The following is a 22,548-nucleotide window of genomic DNA, read 5'->3' as shown; positions in this document are numbered from 1 at the left end:
TATTTTCTTTTTCTCATCCATTTTCTGGAGTTTCTGCACCTTTCTCTATACCCCAGTAGATGAGAGAAAATGTCTCCCTGATTTCTGCAAACTTTGTCTTGTTCCAAAGATTGAATTAAAAATTATTAAGCCCACTTTTTTGGCATTAATTGTTACTCCTGGGTCAGATGCTGGCCCAGTAGCTTTTACTAAACCTTCCCAGCTGAGAGATACACTCAGTGTGGGGTTGATTGTAGAAGGTTCTTCCTTACCATCTCCCTATTTCATCCATTCTGCTCTCTTTCTAAATGGAAAACTTGCTGTTGCTATCTGTTGGATTTTAAGTGACCCTCTATTTTTCTCTTCCTCCTTTTACTTTTGGTTCTTGCTGAGTTTATTCCAGGGCCAACCTGAGCACCACCTCCGCTCCCCCTCACCACAGAGGTGAGGGAGCCGGGAACTAGGTAGAGGATGGGGTCAGGGGTACATATCAGTATGGGAGTATCACACCCAGTGTTCCCAGAATGAACCTCAGTGTTTTCTTTCTAATACTGGCGGAGAACTGCTGGGCTCCCCTCTTAAAGAGTGCAGGAGTCGAAGTGGGGGCCAAAATGCATGACTGTGTATGACGTGCATAGCTTCTGGTAAAAGCTTAGCTTGGCTTCTGGGAAAAGCCTTGTGGGACAGAACCCCTCTCGCTTGCTTGCTGGACTCCAGTCCCAGCTTTACAGTGACAGAGGGAAATGAAGAACCCACACAGGGCCACTCTGACTCTTGTGCCTGCCCTAGGTGCGGCCCTCCAAAGCTCTACCTCTTTTGATTGATGGGTCCATTGATGCAGAGACCGATGGCTTTGTCAGCTGCTTTTGGCTACACCTCTTTGCTTCTATAGTGGTTCAGAAAATATATATTCCTGTTAGAGAGTTTTTGACCCAGCAAAATTCCCAACTAACACACATCACTGCTTTTTGTTCTTGGTCTGCGGCGCGCGTGTCATTTTATGTAACTTTACTCCCTGGTAAAAAGCTCATCTTCTGAGCTGCTCCCCTCCCGGGGTCTGCCTTTACCAGCCTCGAGCTAATATTTGATGCGGGGGGTGGGGGCATTGGGGGGGATTTGGGAGATGGTACCCTCGTAGGGAAGAATCTCAATTTTATCGAGTACAAACTTTCAAGTGCTTGGGGATTTGTTTGGATCTTAAGTAGACTCTTGACTCTTCTAAGGATAATTTTATTTCTCTAATTCACTTTTCAGTTAGAAAAATTTAGGGAGGGTTAGCTATTATTTTTTACTTGTGACTACTCAAGGGTTAATTCAAGGAAAAGGTAGTGAAAGGTGGGGGAAAGGTTTTGATTCAGATGCACGTATCCAGTTGCCTTTCAAAAGAACTGGATTCCTGATTCCTCCAATTTAATTTAGTCCCTAGTGGCCGCAGAAGGAAAAACAAATCTTTTTCTGCATCGTAGGGTTCCTAAGCCTTTAGCCTTCTCCCTATGGGGAGACCCCAAAGAGACTTTCCTGAGAGCTCTAAATCCCAATGGAGGAAAGACTTTCCTTTCCCTGTGGGAAGAAAATGCCTCAGAATCTCAGATACTCCTCTGCTCCCTCCCTCTTCTGCTTCCAGAGGCCACACACAAAATGTGCACCTGTGGAAGCCAGGCCAGCGAAGGGGCCTGACCACAACATGTAGGAAAGTGTGAGCTTTCCGTGAGATCTTGTTAAATTCTAACAGTCAATGAACCCCTAGGTTGTCTCTGTACTTAGAGAGGTGAAGAGGAAACTCAATCAACTCGGTAAACCCACCATGCTTGACTGAATTGATGAATCAATTATGTGGAGTTTTCAGATGTGTTTATTTCGGCCCGAAACCTTAAAAATACTCCAGTTATGATTTTATGAAAAGCAAAGGCAACAGAAAGCTGTCATTATTATGTAACATCACGTAATTCTGAAGCTCTGAGTTGGGTCTATTGAAATAAGCACATTCAGCTATAAAATGGTTTTTCTTCAACTTGAAATCTATACAATTATGTCCCCCTTGCATTATAAAAGCTATTATTGAAGACGATGAAGAAGACAAGGTTTTTTTTTAATCCACTTTTTGTTCTACTGCTAAGTTAATGCAATGCAGGGAAGCTGGTATAAAGGGAAGTCTGACAGACGGGGTCAAATTACTAGAATGAAATTGATTTTTCATAACAGACACTAGCTTCTCCAGTGTGACATGCTGCCCCCTTGTGGGCCTCAGTGACTATGTTAGGAGTCTTTCAAGCTCACAGGGAAGTGTACTGAGCATCATTGTCAGACTATCTAGTTATAACATTTTCACCCATAAAAATATATGCATAAGAACAGTGAATTCAAATTTGCTTCTAGGTTGGCCACGATTTTAAACTTTTGAACGTGGCTTTTGGTGCAGTTCAGGAATGGGGGAGATGGGATGCTTTCATAAAATGACTTACACAAGGAGATCTTTTCTAAAAGCCAGGAGACTCTCCCGGGTAACAACTTGATTGATATGTTCTCCTTTTCTTTCTTTTCTCCCTACCCCAGTTTTAGATGTAGTGAGGACTCCTGTTCGGAGGGGCTCATCTAATGCTTGTGGAACTTGGTGAAATTACAGAAGCATATCATGTGCTTCTGCACCCTTAGGCAAACATTCAGAGTGCAAGCAGAAGACAGCAGGATGTAATGGTGCAGAGAAAGGCATTGTTATGATTGGGAAGGCCGTATACCGATACTCAGCATCAAACAGTAGTTTGCCATGGTCTGCAGTTTCTCACTTATAAATATTCATTTCTACTGTGGGCCAGGCATCATGCTAGGTTATAATGAGAGATAACTTCATGAAAACATCAGGAGTAAGCTTTTCTTTGCCTGTTTCCTTGATCTCCTTTAAAAATGTTTGAACAGGTTTTGTTCTTCTGTTCTAAGAAAGTCTTTAAAAAAAAAAAACCTCTTTGACCCCATTTTTGCAAGAGATACTAGAGACCTTTGTTGTGATCAGGAAAATGAGTATTTCAACTTCCTGAAATAGATTCTCAAAATGATAAATTTAATTGCTTAGCCTTGTCTCTTTTCCAAATTGGCCCTCCCCATCCTTGCCAGTTAATAATTCATGATTCCTTGTGCAGTGGGCCTTTTCCCAGTGGAGAGTGAAAAGCCACAGAGTCCAGACGGGAAGAGAGGTAGCCCCTTCTCGTCCCTCCACAGGCGGCACTTCTCTCTTTCCATTTTTTCTATTTAAGTATGTGTCATCCCTTAGACACAGCACTTAGCAGTAGCTGGGTCAAAAGCAAAGCCTTTTTTCATTCAATCAATAGTCCACTCTTTTTTTAAAATTTTTTTTTTTAAAGACAGGGTCTTGCTCTATTGCTCAGGCTGGAGTGCAGTGGTGTCATCATAGCTCACTGCAACCTCCAACTACTGGGCTCAAGCGATCCTCCTGCCTCAATTTCCTGAGTAGCTGGGACTACAGGCATGTGCCACCCTGCTTGTCTAATTTTTTTTTTTTTTTTGTAGAGACAGAGTCTCCCTATGTAGCTCAGGCTGATCTGGAACTCCTGGCCTCAAGTGATCCTCCTACCTCAGCCTCCTGAAGTGCTAGGATTATAGGCGTGAGCCACTGTGCCTAGCTAATTCATTCTTTCAACAAATTTAATGAATGACTATTAGTGGCCAGGCATTTTGCCCCTGTCCTCCACTGGCTCACAGGCTGGAGGGAGACATCAAGACTTCCTAACAGTCAGTGCTGGGGGGGAGTTTGAAGCACTGAGGAAAGGCAGCCGGCAATGGCTGGAGAGATGAGGGGAAGTTCGCAGAAGAGGTGGTGTCACAATGGAATCAAAGGACACTTGGAGTGGTAGGTGAAGGGGCTGGTGTTAGGGGAAGGTTAGGATGTCCAGGCAGAGAGAGCAGCATCTGGAAAAGTTCGGAGCCAAGAAGGAGGCCTTTGGGGAGTGTGTTAGCTTATTTAGGCTACCATTACAGAATACCATAGACTGGGTGGCTCATAAAGAACAGAAGTTTCTTTCTCATAGTTCTAGAGGCTGGGAAGTCCAAAATCAAGGCACCAGCAGATTTGGTGTCTGGTGAGGGCCACTTCCTGGTAGATAGATGGCCATCTTCTCACTGTAACCTCACATAGTAGAAGGGGCAAGGCAGCTCTCTGGAGCCTCTTTTATAAGGCTACTAATCCCATTCATGAGGGCTCTGCCCTTCAGATCTACTTACCTCCCAAAGACCCTGCCTTCAAATACCATCACACTGAGAATTAGGTTTCAACATATGAATTTGGGGGATGTGGTGGTGGGGAGACATAAACATTCAGTCTATAGCAGGGAGGTACATGTAATTCCATATGGCTGGTACATAGGGTGCACGGGAGTCAGTGCTGGGATATGGGGCCAGAGAAGGGTCAGACCATAGAGGGGTTAGAACATGGGGAGGGGGCTGGTGTGCCATGCTGAGGCACTGTTGGGAGCTAATGAATGACTCTGAGAAGCAGTGTGACATGATTAGATTTGTGTTTAGGAAGCTCTTTGTGGCACCTTGGGACAATTGGGTTTCTGAAGGGCCTTGAGGGGATGTCAGGAGACCTGCTAGGTGGCCACTGTCCTCAGGGTTGAGAAATGGCAAAGGGCGGGACTACAGTGTGCATGGAGTTGGAGAAAATGGCAAATTCGCAGGTTGCCTGGCTGTCGGGAGTGAGGGAAAGGGGCGGTGAAGGGAAACTCCTGGGATTCTGGCTTAGGGGAGGAGAAGCAGGTTTGAAGGGAGCAGAGATGCTGAGTGGAAATGTTGGTTTGCAGTTCCTGAGGACCATCCACGTGGGATTCACAGATCTTAAGGGCAGACGTCTGGCCTGGCTGTGGATTTGGGAGTCATCAGTTTGAAATCATGGATGTGAACTAGATTACCCTACAAGTGTGGGGTAAGGAAGTAGGAGGAATGAAGGTGGAAGTCTTGGGAACTTGTAAGGGGGCGAGAGGAAAAGCAGTGGAGGCGTAAGCTAAGGGGGAGTTCCAAGAAAGAGGCTAATGCAGTCAGATTCTGCAGAGAGTTCGAGAAAGACAATTATTTGGATATTGCAATAAGGAGGTGACAGTTGTCTTGGACAAGAGTGATTTTGGTGGAGTGGTGGGATGGAAACCCCCACCATGGGGATAGAGTTTTCAGGAATCTTGGTTGTGAGAGGAGGTGGATTCTTCGTTGCAGTAACATGGAAGCATGTACAATGTGATGTCTTCCATCTGCAGTAGTGATTTATGAATCTGTGAAACAACTATTCTTTTTGGTATTTCAAATTTATACACATTTCACTGGGCTTGACCCTTAAAGAGCCTGCCTGGCCCTCAGTTGCTTCTCTTCTCTGACACTGATCTATAATATTGGACACTGATCTATAATATTGGAGTGAAAGAGAGGAAGAGAAATCAAGACAGGGCAGGAAGGAAAAGAGAGAAAGACCAGTTTCTGAGGTTACTTCTAGCTGAAAAATTCTGAATCAACCCAGTGTTACTCCTTCTGTGCCCTGCATTCAGCCTGCTACTACAGGTGGAGAACCTTCCACCATTGCATTGATGGGATTTCTCCCTACTGAGCTGTGTGGCCGAGAACAGCTGCCTTTCCCATCCCTTCCTGCTACTCCTAAAACTCTCTACCCATTGCCATGTCCTCTCCTGCACATGCCTTCATTTCCCACTCTGCAGAGGAAATTGAAATCATCAGGTGGGAACTCTGAACCTCTCCGTAGCCTCTCACCCCTTGCAACACCCTCTTTCTCTCCATCTCAGAGAACGCGATGTCTCTACTTCTCTCCAAGCTAGCCCTCCAGCCTGGCCTTCTCATCTTCTAACTTGATTTTGAGTTGTGGTTTCCCCAACACCACTCCTTACCCTAGAAACTTCTTTAAGTTACCTCATCTTCCCTTATAGTTTTAAAACTGCCACTAACATGTCCCTCCCCACCAATTCTCTATCTGGTGTCTAAACCTGTCTCCCGAGTTCTCAAACTTCCAGACATCTCCACCTGAGGATTCCATGGGACCTTCAAATGCAACAGGTTAACTCAGTTTTCATCGCCCAAGTCTGTTCTATTTTGTGTAATCCAGTACTGGCTAATGGTATTATCTGCAGAAACTGTTAGTCTAGGAGAAAATACTTAATTTCTCCTAATGCATAATCTTTTACATCCATTGGTCAATAGACTCTTTTTCTTCTCTCTCGATATTTCTCCAACACATTCCCTATTCAGCCTCCCCTCTGCTGTTGCCTTAGTCAGTACATCATTTCTTTCCTGGTTTTGCTGTAGTCTTGTAACCACCAGTCTTGCTACCAGCAGTTTCTCCACCTTCCTTCCAGGCCTTCCTTTGGATTGCCGCAAATGAGATTATGTTTCTTGTCTGCTTACAACCTTCCAGTGGTTAACCTTTGCTTTTGGAATAAAGTTCAGCTCAGTCTGCATCCGGCCTGTCCTGATCCGGTCCTTATCCCCCCTTCCAGCCTCATGTCTTCCAGCTTCCTCATAGTCATCCTATGCCCTCCCCACCCTTCCTAGGGTTTTTGTAGTTCACCAAGGTGCTGATGTGCTCTATGCACACACCTTCACCCTCTACTCTGCCTGGGGAGCTTCTGCCTGTCCTTCAAGATCAGTTACATTTATGATAAAACCTGTGTAATTTGCCTACAAAGAATTTTTTTCTCTTCATATTAACCTATTAGCTTAGAGCTACACATTTTTCATTTTTATGCTATGGTTGCTTCGTGGATGCTAGTATTACTTGGTCATGCTCAATTTAGGATAATTTAGTTTTATCCTTAGACCACTGACTTTCAAAATAATCAAAGGTTGTGTAATCCTTTATTTGTGAATTTAGATCTAGTACAATTAGAATCAAAGTGCTGAATTATTCTAATGGAATGTGAAAATTGCCACCTTAATTGCCGCAAGTGTAAAAAGAAGGGCAAATAGGAAAGTATTTAGTTTCCATGTTTATACAGAATTTGCTGGAATAAGTGTGAGATATTTTATATCAGAAGATCCATCGAATGCTCTGACAGTATGCATTAATTAGTCACCATTGCGATGTACTTTTTCCTATTTTCAGAAAAATCCATTTCTTGACTCCTCAATACTTTATTATGAGAGACTTACAAAAAAGAGGTACACAAAGCTTTCTAACAAGATTTTTAGGCATTATTTTAACAAAGTAATAAAGAAGAGTTATCGTACAGAGAGTGTGTTGAAATTGGTTGTAGGACTTTTCAGTTAAAAATCAGAAATGCTTCAGAAATTTTAGAGAAATCTATTTTTTATTTCTTTTTTCATTTTTTTAAGAGGCAAGAACCCTAAAAGAATATAACTATTTAAAATGAGCAAAAATTCCCGGGCCTTATATTTTTACCTTTGTGTTTTTTCTTGGGATGGAAAATAGCGTATCATCATAGCTACAATTTACTATCACCCCTTGTGTTCCCTCTAAAAATATTTTTCACTCTTCTGATTTTTTTAAGAGGCCATTTCTGCCTGCTTAACCGGCAGTAGGAGTAGAGATGACTGCCAATAAATCTTTTATTACTCATTGTGTGGAAAAATGAAAACGTCTTATGCCTGTCCTCCCCTGGCTCCATTCTGCCCAGCCTTCAGTGGGAAACTCTTTTAATCTCTATCAACACTATTAGCCATAGAAACATTCCTGCAGTCACACAGGTTTGGAGAACAAGATCAGCAAAGGCCTGGGTCTGGCGGCTGACAGGACGTGTGAACAGTGACTAGCCATACATGTTGCACGTAGGGACATGTTGAGCGTAGGGACACCTGGATGGGCGAGTTTGCCACAAGCACCACCCAGGTGGGAAAAAGAATTCAACCAAGTTGCACTGGCATTTGTATTCACGTCAGTGTCCTTGAGAACAAACTGAGGTAAAGAGTTGATTTTCCGGAGAGCAAATCGTTTTCATAATATTTATAATGTATAATAAAGATGAACAGGTGTACCTATTCCTTAATCTGTCAAAAAGGCAAAAAGATTTCTTTTTTTTTTTAAAAAAAAGCTTTTTATATCATGAAGTATAAAGTGCATACAGAGTGTACACACAGAGTGTACAAAACAGAAATGTGCAGTGTATCTAATGAGCACAGAGCATATACCTGTGGAATCGTCATTTTGCTGAGGAAAGGGAATGATGCCAGCGCCCCGGTTGCTATGGCCTCCTGCCCTGTGCCCCATGGGTGCTCACTCTCCTGACTCAGAGACTGTCGAAGCAGGTTTCTGCTTGTTCTCTGTGGGGTTGCCTGAGAGAGAGCGGAAGCATGGCACTGGGAGGGCTCTGAGGGTGGGGACCAGGAGAGCTTTGGTGGCATCGTTATCTGGATTTTTTACCGTTTCTCTCACAGGCCCTTAAGTCTAGGCATCAACTAGAGCCTGTTGTGATATCTGCCATGCAGATTGCTCTTTGTAAAAGCTGCGAGAATTCAGTTTCTCCAGAGTGTACTAAATTCTGAGCAACTCACTGGGAAGTGACTCTGTGGAGCTGGTATGTACCTGATGCACAGTATAACTTGTTTCCACACACTTCTAGGACGTTAGCTTATTGCCAGTGGGTGGACAATCTCAATGAGACCCGGAAGATGCTCTCTCTTAGTGGTGGTGGTCCCTTCAGTAACCTGCTGAGGTGGGTCGTGTGCCACATAACGAAAGGAATTGTGAAACGCGAGATGCATGGCCACGGCATTGGCCGCTTCTCCGAAGAAGAGATTTACATGCTGATGGAGAAGGACATGCGGTCTTTAGCAGGGCTTTTGGGTAACGTACCACACCTTCTACTCTATGTTATCTATATCCTTACCTCTTGCATGATTAGTAAAGCTCTGTTGGTTTACTAATTTAAAGTTTTATTTTGGTTGGTTTCTTTGCTTCCACGTGTAGGTTGCAGTCCCAACATTTAACAAAATCTCCTAATTTTCTACTTAATTACTGGTGCCTGATTGTTTTTAATGTGGCGAGCCCCATGTGAAGAGAGTATGGAACGTGCTTGGGTATCACTACCTGGCTGTAAGTGATGCTGACGTTTCTGAATGTGCTGTGAGAAAGGACAATTTTGCACAAGGTCAGGGTTGAAAGGCTGCTTGTGAACACATCTGCTCAGAAGGTCTGACTGTGTACCCATCAACATCAAGTTGAGTTGGAGAAATGTGCCAACAGCGCTGGTCTGACCCTTTCAGTGTGTATATGTGACATTTGTCATTTTATCACCCTTTTTATTTTTGTTTGGATTCTTAGTCCTCTTCTTATGAGCACTTTTTAACTCTGATTTTGTGTTTGTCACACACAGTGGTATAATTCTGTTTGGGGAAACCCCTCACAGAGAAGCGCAGAGCAGGGTGTGCCCATGGCCGGTGGGGAGGGCTGGGAGGAGAATGTGTACTCTGCTCCCCTGGCTGGCTGCAGGTGGCCTGGGCTTATGTGGTTCTGCACTGGGCAGAGCTTGATTCTTAGCGATGACAATTCCTAAATGGATAATCTGAATTCCGGACCTTCTATGTATGCAATAATGGCTTCTCCTGAGGAACAGCTAATGTACAGGGGGCCAAGTCCTTTGTGTCACTGGGTCACCTGACCTGGTCCTTTGGGGCTGCTGATTTTGTCTACAGGTAGGTTTTCACTGGCCCTCCCTCAACAGCAGTAATTTCCAGATTCACCCTCCTCCCTAGTCTGGAGCATAGTAGGTATCTCACCTCCTTTAGGAAGTGGGGTTTGGGGTTTGTTTTGTTGAAATCCACCTGGTGCCCTAGGAACTGGAGGCTATGCTGGGTGTAACCCGACCCTTGCCGAGTGCCCCTCTCTGACTGGCTCCTTCCTGTTGCACACTCCAGACAGTTGCTAGACCTGGAGTCCTCCCTCCAGCCTGCAGAGGGCAGATCCCAGCATCACATCCAGCTCTCTGCTAGCTTTGTTTTCGGGGTTGTGTTCTGTTGGAGGTTTGCTGCTGGCTGGACTCCTTCGAAAGCCTTGTCTGGCTTGAAGAATTGACACTGTCTAGACCTTAGGTTGTTTTTTTGCTCCACTAGGACCAAGTGGACCTGCTTGATGTAGATTTGAGTGGAATTAGCCTCAAGTTTCCCTCATTCCTTTGGAAACTTAATACTGTACTCTTGGCTTCAGAAACCAGGCCCACAATTTAACGATGGCTATGTCTGTTCCTGGCTTCCTCCCCTTTCTCTCCAGCTCATGCTCTTGGGAGCCCCCGTGAGCAAGGGGTTGAGTCCCCAGAGTTATGGAGGAGATCATGCCAGTGAGTGCTACTCATCTCTAACCATTGAACAGTGTGGGTTTCTTAACCAGGAGGGGTGATCCCATCTTTCTGGGGCAGTTCTGGGAGAACTGGAGAGCAGGGTGGTAGCAGTAATAATGATAACCCACAGTGTTTCTCTAGCGCTTAATGACTTAGACAATGCATTCACTCCAATTTTTGGGAGATGGGAGGGAAATGGATCGCTGATAGCTAAGCTGGATACCTGGCAAGTATTCAAAACAGTATCAAGAGTCAGATGATTGTCTGTAATGAACAGCTAAGTGGGCTAGTTGAAAAGCTGGAGTTAGCTGGAATTCTGTGTGGAGGTCCAGGGAGCAGTCTAGTTGTGAACTCTGTGATAGGAGAAGAAGCATTTTTTCTGTATTTGGGGAGGGAGAGGCTCTTTGCTTGAACTTCATAGTTTTTCTTACTAAATGAGGCAAAAAGCAGCCACCCCTTTCTACCTCCTTGCCACCCCCGGGGATATGGCTCACTTTTAATGCCCAGATGCCTAAGAGACCCCAAATACAAAATTAGTTTTTGTGGACATAGTTCAGGATTTGGAGAGATTGTCTGTCCATGGATGTATTTGAATCTCCAGGACAAGTGAGTCATCGATGTTCTAGGTTGGTGTTCTCGCGTCCCCCTGGGGGGAGGTGTGTGTGTTTAAGGCAGAAGACTACAGGGAGCAAGTGCCTGAGGTTCACTGCTTGTCAGAAACGCATACGTTGTCTGTTCCCAAACCCCTCCCAAAAGGCGTGAGAGTCAATAAAGAGCTTGGAAGACATGAAAATCAAGAACAAAATGGTTAGGTTTTTCGGAGGCAGCATGGATGGAGGCAGGAAGCCTGTGGCCGGCATGTGAGTGTGGGGGTCATGGAGCTGATCCTCTGGGTTCATATCCTGGGCTTCACCACTTACCAGCTCTGTGATTTCACACAGATAACTTGTTATTTCCTCTGTAAAATGGGGGTCAGAGCAATACCTACGTCATAGAGTGTGAGGATGAAATGAGATCCTTTATGTAAAGCACTTACTGCAGAATCTGGCGTGTAAGAAGTGCTAAATAAAGATTAGTTATTATCGTTATTGCTGTCACAGATTTTGCATGTAACACTTCATTAGAAACATTGTTTTCTGGGAAAACAAACCTTTCTTCTGAGTTTTAAGTTTATTAATTAATTGTAGAAATTTGGAAAGGCTCAGAAAAGCACAGGGAATGAAAATAAGTCACTGTAATCTTATGACCTATTGCTAACAACAGTTACCATTTCGGTGCATGTGTTCCCAATATTTTTATGCATAATTTTGAGTCATGTATATATATGTATTTGTACATATATATGTATATATATATATATCTTCCATTTCTTCTATTTTTAAATATTCCGTACTATGTGATTCTATGCGCCTGGTATCACACTTGGTGCCGGGAAAACTCATATAAGACTCATCAGACAAAACCCCACTTTGCCTTTTGCCTTTTTATATTTCTGTTCTATTATTAATCCTGAGTCTATAAATATAATCTTGAAGTGGATAGAGAAGAAGACAGAATGCAAATAAGAATTGTATAGTTGTTGCCGTGTTAGCACCGAGATCCCAGCTGTGGCCATTAGATATGAAATTAAAGTAAGAATAGAAGATAGAATCCAGTACAAAGTCAAAGTAATACCACCCATTTGACAGATAAGAAAACTGAGACATTGTAGTTGCTCAATAAATGTTCATTGAATTGAATTAAGTTTACTATATATGGACTGAAATGTATTCACTTCTGCAATTGTTGTACTGTCTTTCTGGTTCTTTAATAAATGAAGGAGGAGCTGTGAAAATAAATTTTTTTGTGTTCCAAATATCTCACAGAACTTGGAAAGCAGAAGTACAACAAAATGCACAGAAGAAGATGAGATCTTAGGTTATTTTTACTCTCTTTTCTGGTGAATAGAGTTCACACAGGATTGGAATAGATGTCATGGTAAATTCAGAATAGACAGCCAATGTGATACACAGTGACAAGAATTCCAAATTATTTATATGCCACCAAACTCTACTCTAGCATAGAATATTGCTTTTTTTTTTTTATTTATTATTCCAGGATTTTGTGAGGGTACAAACATTATAGTTACACTTTATGTCTTTGCCTCACCCAAATGCGGGTTAAAGGCATGCCCTTCCCTCCCTTTAGTGCTCCCGGTGTCCTTTAGTTGTAGATTTGCCCTCCCATCCCCCTAATCCCTAGAGAGTATTTCTGCCATGTGATCAACCTAGTGTTGATCAGTTAGTACCAATTTGATGGTGAGTACAAATGGATCCCGTTCTTCTGCTTTTGTGGTGCCTCACTTTGGATAATGGGCTTAAGTTTAATCCAGGAAAGTATAAGAGGTGCTAGATCACTGTCGTTTCTTATAATTGAGTAATATTCCATTGTAAACATATACCAGATTTTAATAATCCACTCATGGATTGACGGGCACTTGGGTTGTTTCCACATTCTTGCAACTATAATGTCCCAGAAGCTATGCTTTCTGTCAAGACACAAAGATGAAGAAACAGTTCTTTCTTTTAAGGATCCCACTGTCAAACAGAGAAATCAGACATATAAATAAGTGTTCTATAAGTTGATAGGCCCTATAAAGACAGATGGTTTGGGCAGAGAGGTGAGTGTTTCACTCTGTTTAGTCTGAAGGCTTCACAGAGAACATCAAGATTGAATTAAGCCTTGAAAGATGATAGTTATTCACCAGGGGGAAGGATTTTTCAGGTGGAGGATGTCTCGTATTGACGGAGAATCAAGGACAGAGGTGGGGTGTGGGGAAGGGAAGGGTGGGGCTAGAGAATCATGTCATGCCATACTGGGGCATTTGGAAATTTTTCCCCTTGGGAAACAGGGAACCACTGAAGAATTTCCATCAATGGAACACCAGATTTTCATTTTCAAATGTTTGCTGTGGTCTCAGAACAGTCAGAGGATTGGAAGGGGACAGTGTGTAGGGCAGGGAGACCAGGTAGGAAACTAAAAAAAAAACAAACAAAAAAAAACCTGAGGCACAGAAAGGCTGAATGACTTGCCACCAGTCACACACTCAGTAAGAAGTGGGGCCAGGAGTCAGATCCAGGCTGTTGGAGTCAAGACTCCTGCCATTTTCTGACCCGACGACTCCCACGAAGTTCCTTACAAATTGTGCTTTAAAGCAAAGTTATATTATGTCAGGACGACTTCTTCAGAACACTTTCTAAAGTTGCCTCAACTTTAACTGTCAAGTTAAAATGTGATCTCCGAAGTAATTTTTAAGTGTATTCTATTCGATTGTTCTAGGAAGCTGAGGGTAGAATTAAATATGGAGGGTTGTTGTTGGTTTAGAGATCCTGAGCTTGTTGAGGGGAAGCTGTACCCCTCCCTAGGAGGCTCGCTGCCCAGGCTCCAGGCTGAAGTGCGTAAGTACTTGAGGAGAAGTGACTTTTTTTTAGGGGCTGCTCCTGAAAGAGCCAAGTGATAAATGGAATTTGCAAATGGAAGTGAGAAAAACAAGCTGAGTTCCAGCAAACTTCACTTGACCAATAAAAAAATGTCATATGCTTTTATTTTCTTCCTCTTTTTGGCCAGTCTAAAGCATTTTATTGAGTTAGAAAATGGCTCAGGGAGTTTTTGTTTTTCAGAGTGCTTGTTGACACAAATGTTCTTGTCAACACATTTGTAAGAACCAAATTTGTTGGTTATTTTAATAAACACAAGTTGTGATCTTGACTACATATTTGATGAAGAGTAAGCTCATGTCAAGTAGTGCTTCCTTTCAAAGGCAGTAAAAATGAATTGTTTGCTGCTTTCTGTCACCTGCCTAAGCATGTGTAATGACAGTGTGGCATAGTTTTCCAGAATGACTGTCTTTTGCTGTTGAACAAAGAAATCAAACAATTTTCTTTTTCAAGTACATAGATATTTGGGTGTTCACTTAGTTCATAGTTAAATAATTTACAGACGATTAAAACATTCTGGTTAAGCTTTTGTGATTTATAATAGAAAGTCTCTAACCCATTCTTAACCAAGAATGCCTTTGGGGTTACTTCTGTCCTTCCAGACTGGGAAGCCTCACTAGGAAGCAGTGTTGAGCTGGTCAGGAAGCAGATGGACTATGGAAGAGTCAGGGAGACTCAAGGAGGGGCGGGTGTTGAGGGAAAGGTAAAGAGAATGTGGGTGTGATTATGCCTTGAAGTCTAGGTCAAAAACCTTGAAAAGGCAGGATGCCACATTGTAGACCTCTTACACCTCTGGTACACCAAGAAGAGAGACATGCTTTCAGTGGGCTGAGAATCCTGTAATCCTAGCACTCTGGGAGGCCGAGGAGGGGGGATCACTTGAGCTGAGGAGTTCGAGACCAGCCTGAGCAAGAGGGAAACCCTGTCTCTACTAAAAATAGAAAAATTAGCCAGGCATCATGGCAAGCACCTGTAGTCCCAGCTACTCGAGAGGCTGAGGCAGGAGGATGGCTTGAGCCCAGGAGTGTGAGGTTGCTGTGAGCTAGGCTGACACCACAGCACTCTGGCCCAGGCAACAGAGTGAAAAAAAAAAAAAAAAAAAAAGAAAAAAGAAAAAAAGAATCCAAAGAAGAAGGCTGGGCTCTTGTAGGACATAGATTGAGGGAGGGGGATGTGGCAACCACACACAAGATTGCATTCTGGAAAGCAGCTTTGATAACATTGACCAGAGCTAAGTTATTAAGGAGCATTGAGGTGGCAACCCCTTGTGTGTGAGGGGGTTGGGTTGAAGCTGGGCCTGAGTTTCTTCTCTCATCTCTGCTGACCCAGGGTGGGGTAACAGGCTTCCCGGGCTAGGTTTGGTGATAGTCTAAAGAAGCTATGTGCTTATCTGATCATAATGAGGCAGCACAGACCACTAAAATCCAATGTATCTTTGCCTTTAATTGGACTTTTATAGACCCTGGGTGGTGACACAGTAGCTGTCTCATGGGAAAAGTAGATGAATAATTGGTAAATAGAGTTGGTTTAGGAGATATAATCATATAGTGGGAGAATAATAAAAATTCAATTTCAGTTATGAGGCTCAGCTGAGCACCAGTGGTGTTCAATAAATATCTGTTGGATGAATGAAGAAAAGAATGAATGAATGTTAGAGCATATTTAGCAGACAGCCAAGCATGGCTGTAGGATAGGTGGATCTAGGAATACTTTCTGAGCAAAAAATTTAAAATTGTGAATGCATTTAAGGGGCAGGGTCAGAAATAGTAATGGGCTCTTGCAGTGGAAACTGCAGTTTCCTCTCAAAGAATGTTTGTTTCAGCCACTTCTCTGTGGTTAGAGACCTTAGGAGGAGAGTATACTTGTGATGACTAGGACTCAGACAGAAGAGTAATTCCTTCAATTGGAACTATGTGGTCAAACACACATGCGTTGCCAGTGTGCTAGGCTCTTTGTGAGTGGCCCAGGAGTCAGTGATGAATGCGTCGGACACAGTCCTGAACTCCCAGAGCTGCCACTTGATATTATGGATAACCATTTATAAAATTGCCGCGCTGGTGAGGAGTGGCACATTGGAAAAGCGCAAGGTGCGGTGAGGGCATTTTTGCAGGGGAAATGAATGTGGTGGTGATGGGTTCCAGGAGGCTTCTTTGAAGAGGTGACAGTTCAGCTGGGCTCTGAAAGATAAGATTGAATTAGGTGGGCATGTGTGGGGATGTGGGGAACAGAGGTGGGACAGCAAGTAGAATAGCATAGACTAGAGAAGGAACATTGTAGGTATAGGCCTGGAGACAAACAGCAGCTGAGAGCTTTCGAGGAACAAAAAGGTGGCCAGTGTGTCTAGAAATCATGCGAAAGCAGAAGAATGGTATGAAGCAGAGGTGGCAGGGGCTGAGATCATACGAGCCTTACGTGTCTCATAAATAATGCTGAGCTTTTTTTCTAAGAGCAGTGGAAACCATCAGAGGTTTCAAGTTGCGAGGTGGCATGACCCTATTTACATTTAATGTGCTGGAGGGGCCACAGGTAGATTTGGTGGCCCAAGGAGGAGGCTGTTGCTGTCCAAGAAAGATAAGATGACATTTGTACTACAGCCATGGTGGTAGAGTTGGGCAGAAGGTTATGGATTAAAGGTGTGTTTTAGAGAAAGAATTGGCAAAATTTAGTGGGGAGAGAAGTGTTGATGGAGAGAGCAGGGGTAGGAGTAATCAGGTTCTGGACATGAAAACTTAGTGGGAGAAATAGCCATTCACAGAGGTGGGGAATACTGGAGAAGAGGGGAGGATCTTGAATTTCCAGTGTGGGTATGCTGACTTTGAGATCCCTACGAGACAGACACGTGAGTGAGAGGTGCAGTATATGATAAAGGTAGCCAGTATCAGTGGAGAAGAAACAAATTAATTTAGTAAATGGTGTTGGGGCAGCTGGCTAACCATCTGGAACAAAATAAGTACAATTCTGACTTCATGTCTTAATTCTGAATAAATTTCAAATGAATTAAGCATTTAAATGTGAAACATAAAACCACGAAGGTGCCAGAATAAATTATGGAAAACTTTTATAGAATTTTGAGTCTGGGAAAGTTTTTCTAAACATGGCACTAAAGGGAGAGAGTATAAAAGCTAAGTTGAATTGCTTGATTATGTGGGAAAAAAGAAAACAAACCTCCTGTTATGTCAAAAGTCACCATAAATAAAGTTAAAAATGAAATAAACTGGAAAAATGTTTGCAACATGTGACAAAGAATATTGCTTAATATATGAAGAGCTTCTACAAATCAATAAGAAAAGTGAATACCCTAGGAAGAAAATTGGTCAAAAGACATAAAAAGGTAGTTTATAAAGACAATATGAATGCTGAATAAATACATGAAAACAACGTTCAGCTTCTTTGGTAATCAGAGAAAAGCAAGTTAAAAAATGAGGCACCTCTCTGTCAATCAAATTGGCAAAGTTTTGTTTTTATTTTCAAATGATATGAAGTGTTGGCAAGGGTATCAAAGAGGTATTATACTAACATATTTTGGCGGTAGGAGTAAAAATTAGTACATACTTTCTGAAGTTGAATTTTATAGTTTCAAAAGATAAAAGGTAACATTTCATAAAATTTTGACTATTGAAATAGTCAATTTATAATTTGCTTCCATTTGGTAAATTTAGTTGAAAACCAAACTAGGTGAGGCAGTTGCAAGAGAAACACTTTAATATTGTTAAACAATGAACAAACAAATGAATTATCTGAACATTAATTCTTTATCAGTTATGCACCAGGTGCTATGCTAGGCTCTTAGGAAACAAAGAAGAATAAGAATGGTCTCCATGTAGCCTCAAGAAGCTTATAATCTAGTAGTGCCCAAGCTTCTAGGCCCAAACAAGCAATCTCCTAGGATGTGAAAAATTTCCCACATGATCTTGAACACCTATTGTAATCTTTCAAAAGTGGGGAGAATAAGAAAAATGTCAGTGGATGGAGATAGAAAATTGTTCTTATTTCCAAAAGAGGAGGAAAAAGCAGATTTGGACAATGAAATAATGAATTATTAAATAGATGGTTGGTTTTCATGACCATCATTGGTTCATTGTGAATGAATCATATCAAAAAGTAACTACTGTGGCTTCTTGACTTGCTGGACTTAGATAATCTCTTGATTTCTTCAAACCATTGGGTACTGTTTCTTGTCATATTGTTGTGGGCAAGATGGTTGGTTTTCTAAGGAGGCTTCATGGATGCATATGGTTCCACCAAGGATCCTCGAGTCCTCTTGTGGGGAGGAGAGGGAGCCCTAGCAGGTTGGACCTTCCTCACCCTTGCTTCACCTAGAGATGCTCCTCTTTTATCTATTTACATGTTGAAACTTTGTTGCCATTTTGTTTGACAGAAGTCTTCCCCTATCAAAGGAAAAAGTTTGAAAACCCTTGGATTTCATTGAGGTGGATTTGTGGCTGGCTGGTAAACCACATCCTCACAGTGTTGATTAATGGATTAATATCACCTAAAGAGAGCTTTCTAGGGACTCTGCTCTTGACTTTATCAAGTTCAGTACTTTTCTCAGTGACCTGGTGACAACTTTGAAGGCATGCTTAATGGTTTTTGCATGACACTAGGTGGAAAGATAGCTAAACAAGTATGGGGGAGATCAAGAATCAGAGTTTTCAACACTGACAAGAGGGAACATAATAGGGATAAATGTCAAATTCTGTACATAGGTCCAAAAATCAAATGACACAAATACAGGGTGAGAGAGACAGGTGAAAAAAGACTTAAGGATTTTAGTTGATTTCAATCTCAACAGGTCCCCAGTGTGATGGGCTGTCAAAGGAGCTGTGAAAAACCTTCTGCATAAATAGAGCATAGTATCTCAGCTTAAAAGTTATTTCCTCAAGGAAACATTCTCAAACTTTCTCCAAGAGTGTGTCTGACAAGCTGTTCCGTGCTCCCAGGCACTTGCTTTTTTTCCCCAGAGATCTCCTTGTACCTTCTCATAATGGTTTGGTTTGAGTGTTTCCTCAGCTGGGCTCTGTGCTAGGTTGGGCAGATTCCTCCTCTGTCTCTAGGGCCTGACCAAGTGTGTTGCACATCATTAGTCATCCAGCAAATGTTTGTTGAACAAAGGCGTGTAATGCTCAGTTTGGGGATCCATCTTTTCAAAGAAAAATGGACAAACCTAGTGTATATCTAGAGGCGGCCACTTTGATTAGTGTCAAAAAAATGTGTGGGAGGAATTTGAGGATATCGGGCGTAAGTCTGGAGAAATAAAGTTATTAATATAAGGGTCATATGCTAACTTTTTTCAAATATTTAAAAGTGAGTAGTAACTTAGGTGTTGCTGCAGATGACGGGTATAGTAGGGGAAAGGAGAAGAAAACAGAGAGGAAGGTGAGGTGTATATTTGGGGAAATGACAGTAGCTTACAACTCAGGGCAAGGCAGAACTTAAAGACAGAGCTGTCCAAAATTGGGCGAGTCTGAGTCTTATGATGTGGCCTGAGCTGCCCTTCTCCAGATGGGGTTGAGTGACCAGCATTATGATAGCTGAGGAGGTGTCTTTTTTACAGGTGGTGAGATGGTTAGAAAAACTCTCTAGGGGTCTTTCCAGTTCTAATGGTTTTATGATTTTATGTTCATTCTCTAGAGAAAAGAGCAGAGTAATTTTTCCAAGTCATAAAACAAGGCAGAGGCTAAAGTGAGATTCGTTGAGATTCATGGACTGGCATTCTGTTTGCTCTCTTGGATTGTGATTTATGTTTAGGCTGATGCTCAGGCCCGCTGAAGGCTCAGTGCTTTAAATGATCTGTATTTGTAATATTCTATATCCCTTGTTATTAAATCTAGATTTCGAACAATTAATCTTCTACTTCTTTTTTTTAAGTTTTAAATTTTTAATTATTATGGATACATAATATTTGCATATATTTATAGGGTACATGTAATGTTTTGATATAGGCTATGAAGCATATTAATCAAATGGGGTAATTGGGGTATCCATTACCTCAAGCATTTATCATTTCTTTGTGTTAGGAACATTCTAATTCCCCCCTCTTTGTTTTTTTAATTTTTTTTTTTTTTTTTTTTTGAGACAAAGTCTTGCTCTATTGCCCGGGCTAGAGTGCCATGGTGTCAGCCTAGCTCACAGCAACCTCAAACTCCTGGACTCAAGCGATTCTCCTGCCTCAGCTTCCCGAGTAGCTGGGACTACAGGTGTGTGCCACCACGCCCAGCTAAATTTTTCTATTTTTAGTTGTCTGGCTAATTTCTTTTTATTTTTAATAGAGATAGGGTCTTGCTCTTGCTCAGGCTGGTCTTGAACTCCTGACTTCAAGCAATCCTCCTGCCTTGGCCTTCCAGAGTGTTAGGATTACAGGCATGAGCCACCAAGCCTGGCCTCTTAGTTATTTTAAAGTACACCATGGCTTATTGTTGACGATAGTCACTTTGCTGTGCTATCAAATATTCTTCCTTCTATCTGTCTAACTAGATTTTTGTACCTATTATCCATCCCCTTTTATAGGCTATTTTAATATCTGGTCTTCCTACTCTGTTTAATTAGATCATGCAGCAGCACCTCACAGAGATGCCCAGGTCATTGCCATATTAGGCCCTCAGGCCTGGGCTGGGAGCTGCTTGGGAGGCATAGCCACATCCCGGACTTGCCAGTGACAGTGATGGGGGAAAGCCCTCAGAACCAGGCAGTGGAAACGGATGAAAAACAATAGGCTACATCTATGCACATTTTAGCACGTTCGTCATATGCTGAGTAACTATGAACAGAGATCAGATGAGGAGAATGAAGACAGAGATGTAATTATGTCTATTATAAGAAAATAATAGACACTAAAAGGAATGTTCTGGAACCTCAAAGCGATATTTCCTATGCAGGTTCTGAGTGTTCTCAAACTATAGGGGCCTGTTTTGGACAGTAGCTCTCAGTTCTGGCAGTTCATAGAGTCACCTGGGGACTGCGGGGGTTTGGGGGGTGTGTGCTTTTAAAATACAGGTGCACGGGCCCCACACCAGGCCAGTTAATTCAGTCTCTGGGTGAGGGGTCCGAGGAAAGGTATTTTAAAAACTCAGCAGTGAATCAAATATGTCTGTAATCCAATACAGGGCAGGGGTGGAGGAGGGAAGGGCCAGATAGGGAGGCATGGAAGGTGCCAGGTGAGGGTACTGTGGCTCGGTTTGGGCAGGTACCAAAAGGGAGAATATTGTTCTCTTTCGTAAGGGAGGTGATAAAATTCAGAACAAATTGGGCCTATTTCACAGTTTTGTCTGTGGGCCTGTCGCATGGTACATAGCTTGGCCTGCCCTTCTTTCTATGTCAAAAACCTATCATCTAGACTACAGATTTTTTTGTGTGTGGGTAAATTTCAGACAATATTTTTAATAATACCTTGAAGATACTGTAGTCTTACAACACCCTGAGAGCTGGTTATGGTACAGATGAGAAAGCCACATGAGATTCAGAGAGGCAAGGGAATGGGTCCAAGGCCATTCAACTGAAGACAATGCTTTTCTTCTGCTCCAGTACAACATCTATCTGTTTGCATTGGTGATTTGTTAAAGTCGGATGCAAGAGTAATAGTAATTTCACCTGGAAACCATAAATTCTATTTTTACCTGTATTGATTGGATTCGGGTGAGTGTGTAAGCCTTTTGTAAGTTCATGCTGGAGTCCTGTGCTCACTGATTGACGTGAAAGTGATTTATTCTGAAAAGCCTTTACATATTATTCAATAACCCTAAATTGCTGGCTGTTCTCTAAAGGAGAGGGCCATTAGATCGCATACTCAGAAAGCATTAACTTCTCTTTTCTTTCATCCTCTCCAGTCCAGACTTCCGGATGGGGGAGGGAGGAGGGGAGAGGGAGGAGGGAGGATAAAGGAGGGAGGAGGGAGGAGGGAGGAGGGAGGAGGAATAGAGAGCCTGAGGGCCTGGTGTCCTTCAACAGCCAGGGATTGTGGACCGGGCTCTACCAGTGTCTGTATTCTTATGGGGACTGGGCAGTTGAGGCCCTGAATTGCGGTTCATTTCTTTTCCATTTTCACTATTCCTGTCTGAATTGATAAAAATATGTTGATTATTCATGAAAACAAAAAATTATTTTTAGTAGAATAAAATTAAATGCTAAGAAGTACCGAGTTCCTAGAAATCTCTGTGGCTTGTTTAGCAACACAAATTGGTTGGTATAATTCTGACAGGTACTCGGGTCTGTACTTTATCCTGGGGGTATTCTAGCTTTATCCTCTTCTGAGAAAAGTAACTTCGACTTTGTGTTTAAATTTCTGGGTTCCAATTCCTGAATGATTATGATAAAAGAAAAGAAAAAGAAAATATACCTCAAAAGATAGCACTATGTAGACAATAGGCTTTTAACAATCTTTATGAGTATACATCCTTCAGGTGTTTATGTGCTAGAGATGAATATAGAATGAGATGGTTTGGCACTCCCCCTCCACCCCCGCCCCCGAGTTGCCAGACAAGGAAGCACTCCCTGTTTGTGTTCTCATGGGCCGACCTGGGTACAGTTCAGGGAGGAGTTATAGATAAGTGATGACCTGGTATATTCTAGTACATTAAGTAATTCGTTTGGTCCTTGGTCAACCTAACAACATATTTTTATTTATTTAAATTATTCAATTTGTATAACTAACCAACATTTAAAAAAATTGGAAAAAAATTTGGTATCTTCCATCATTCTGTCACCTAACTCAGTAAATGTTTTCTATTTTCCTGTACCTTCCACACGCATATTTTATGAAATTTCATTTTTGATGTACACATCTCTTTGTATCTTGTTCCCTT

General features: G+C 42.3%; 1 protein-coding gene across 1 annotated transcript in view; it reads left to right on the top strand.

The window, feature by feature from the left end:
- FAXC (failed axon connections homolog (Drosophila)) overlaps window positions 1-22,548 on the top strand; it is a 71,662-nt gene that overhangs the window by 22,659 nt on the left and 26,455 nt on the right. Inside the window, exon 4 of the mRNA XM_012661869.1 lies at window positions 8,562-8,785. Within this exon, the coding sequence (XP_012517323.1) occupies window positions 8,562-8,785 (224 nt within the window). The remainder of the gene's footprint in view (window positions 1-8,561; window positions 8,786-22,548) is intronic.

Source organism: Propithecus coquereli, unplaced genomic scaffold, assembly GCF_000956105.1.
Source record: "Propithecus coquereli isolate 6110/MARCELLA unplaced genomic scaffold, Pcoq_1.0 Scaffold74, whole genome shotgun sequence".
In the NCBI taxonomy this organism is placed as follows: domain Eukaryota; kingdom Metazoa; phylum Chordata; class Mammalia; order Primates; family Indriidae; genus Propithecus; species Propithecus coquereli.
This window is presented reverse-complemented; position numbering and strand designations above follow the sequence as displayed.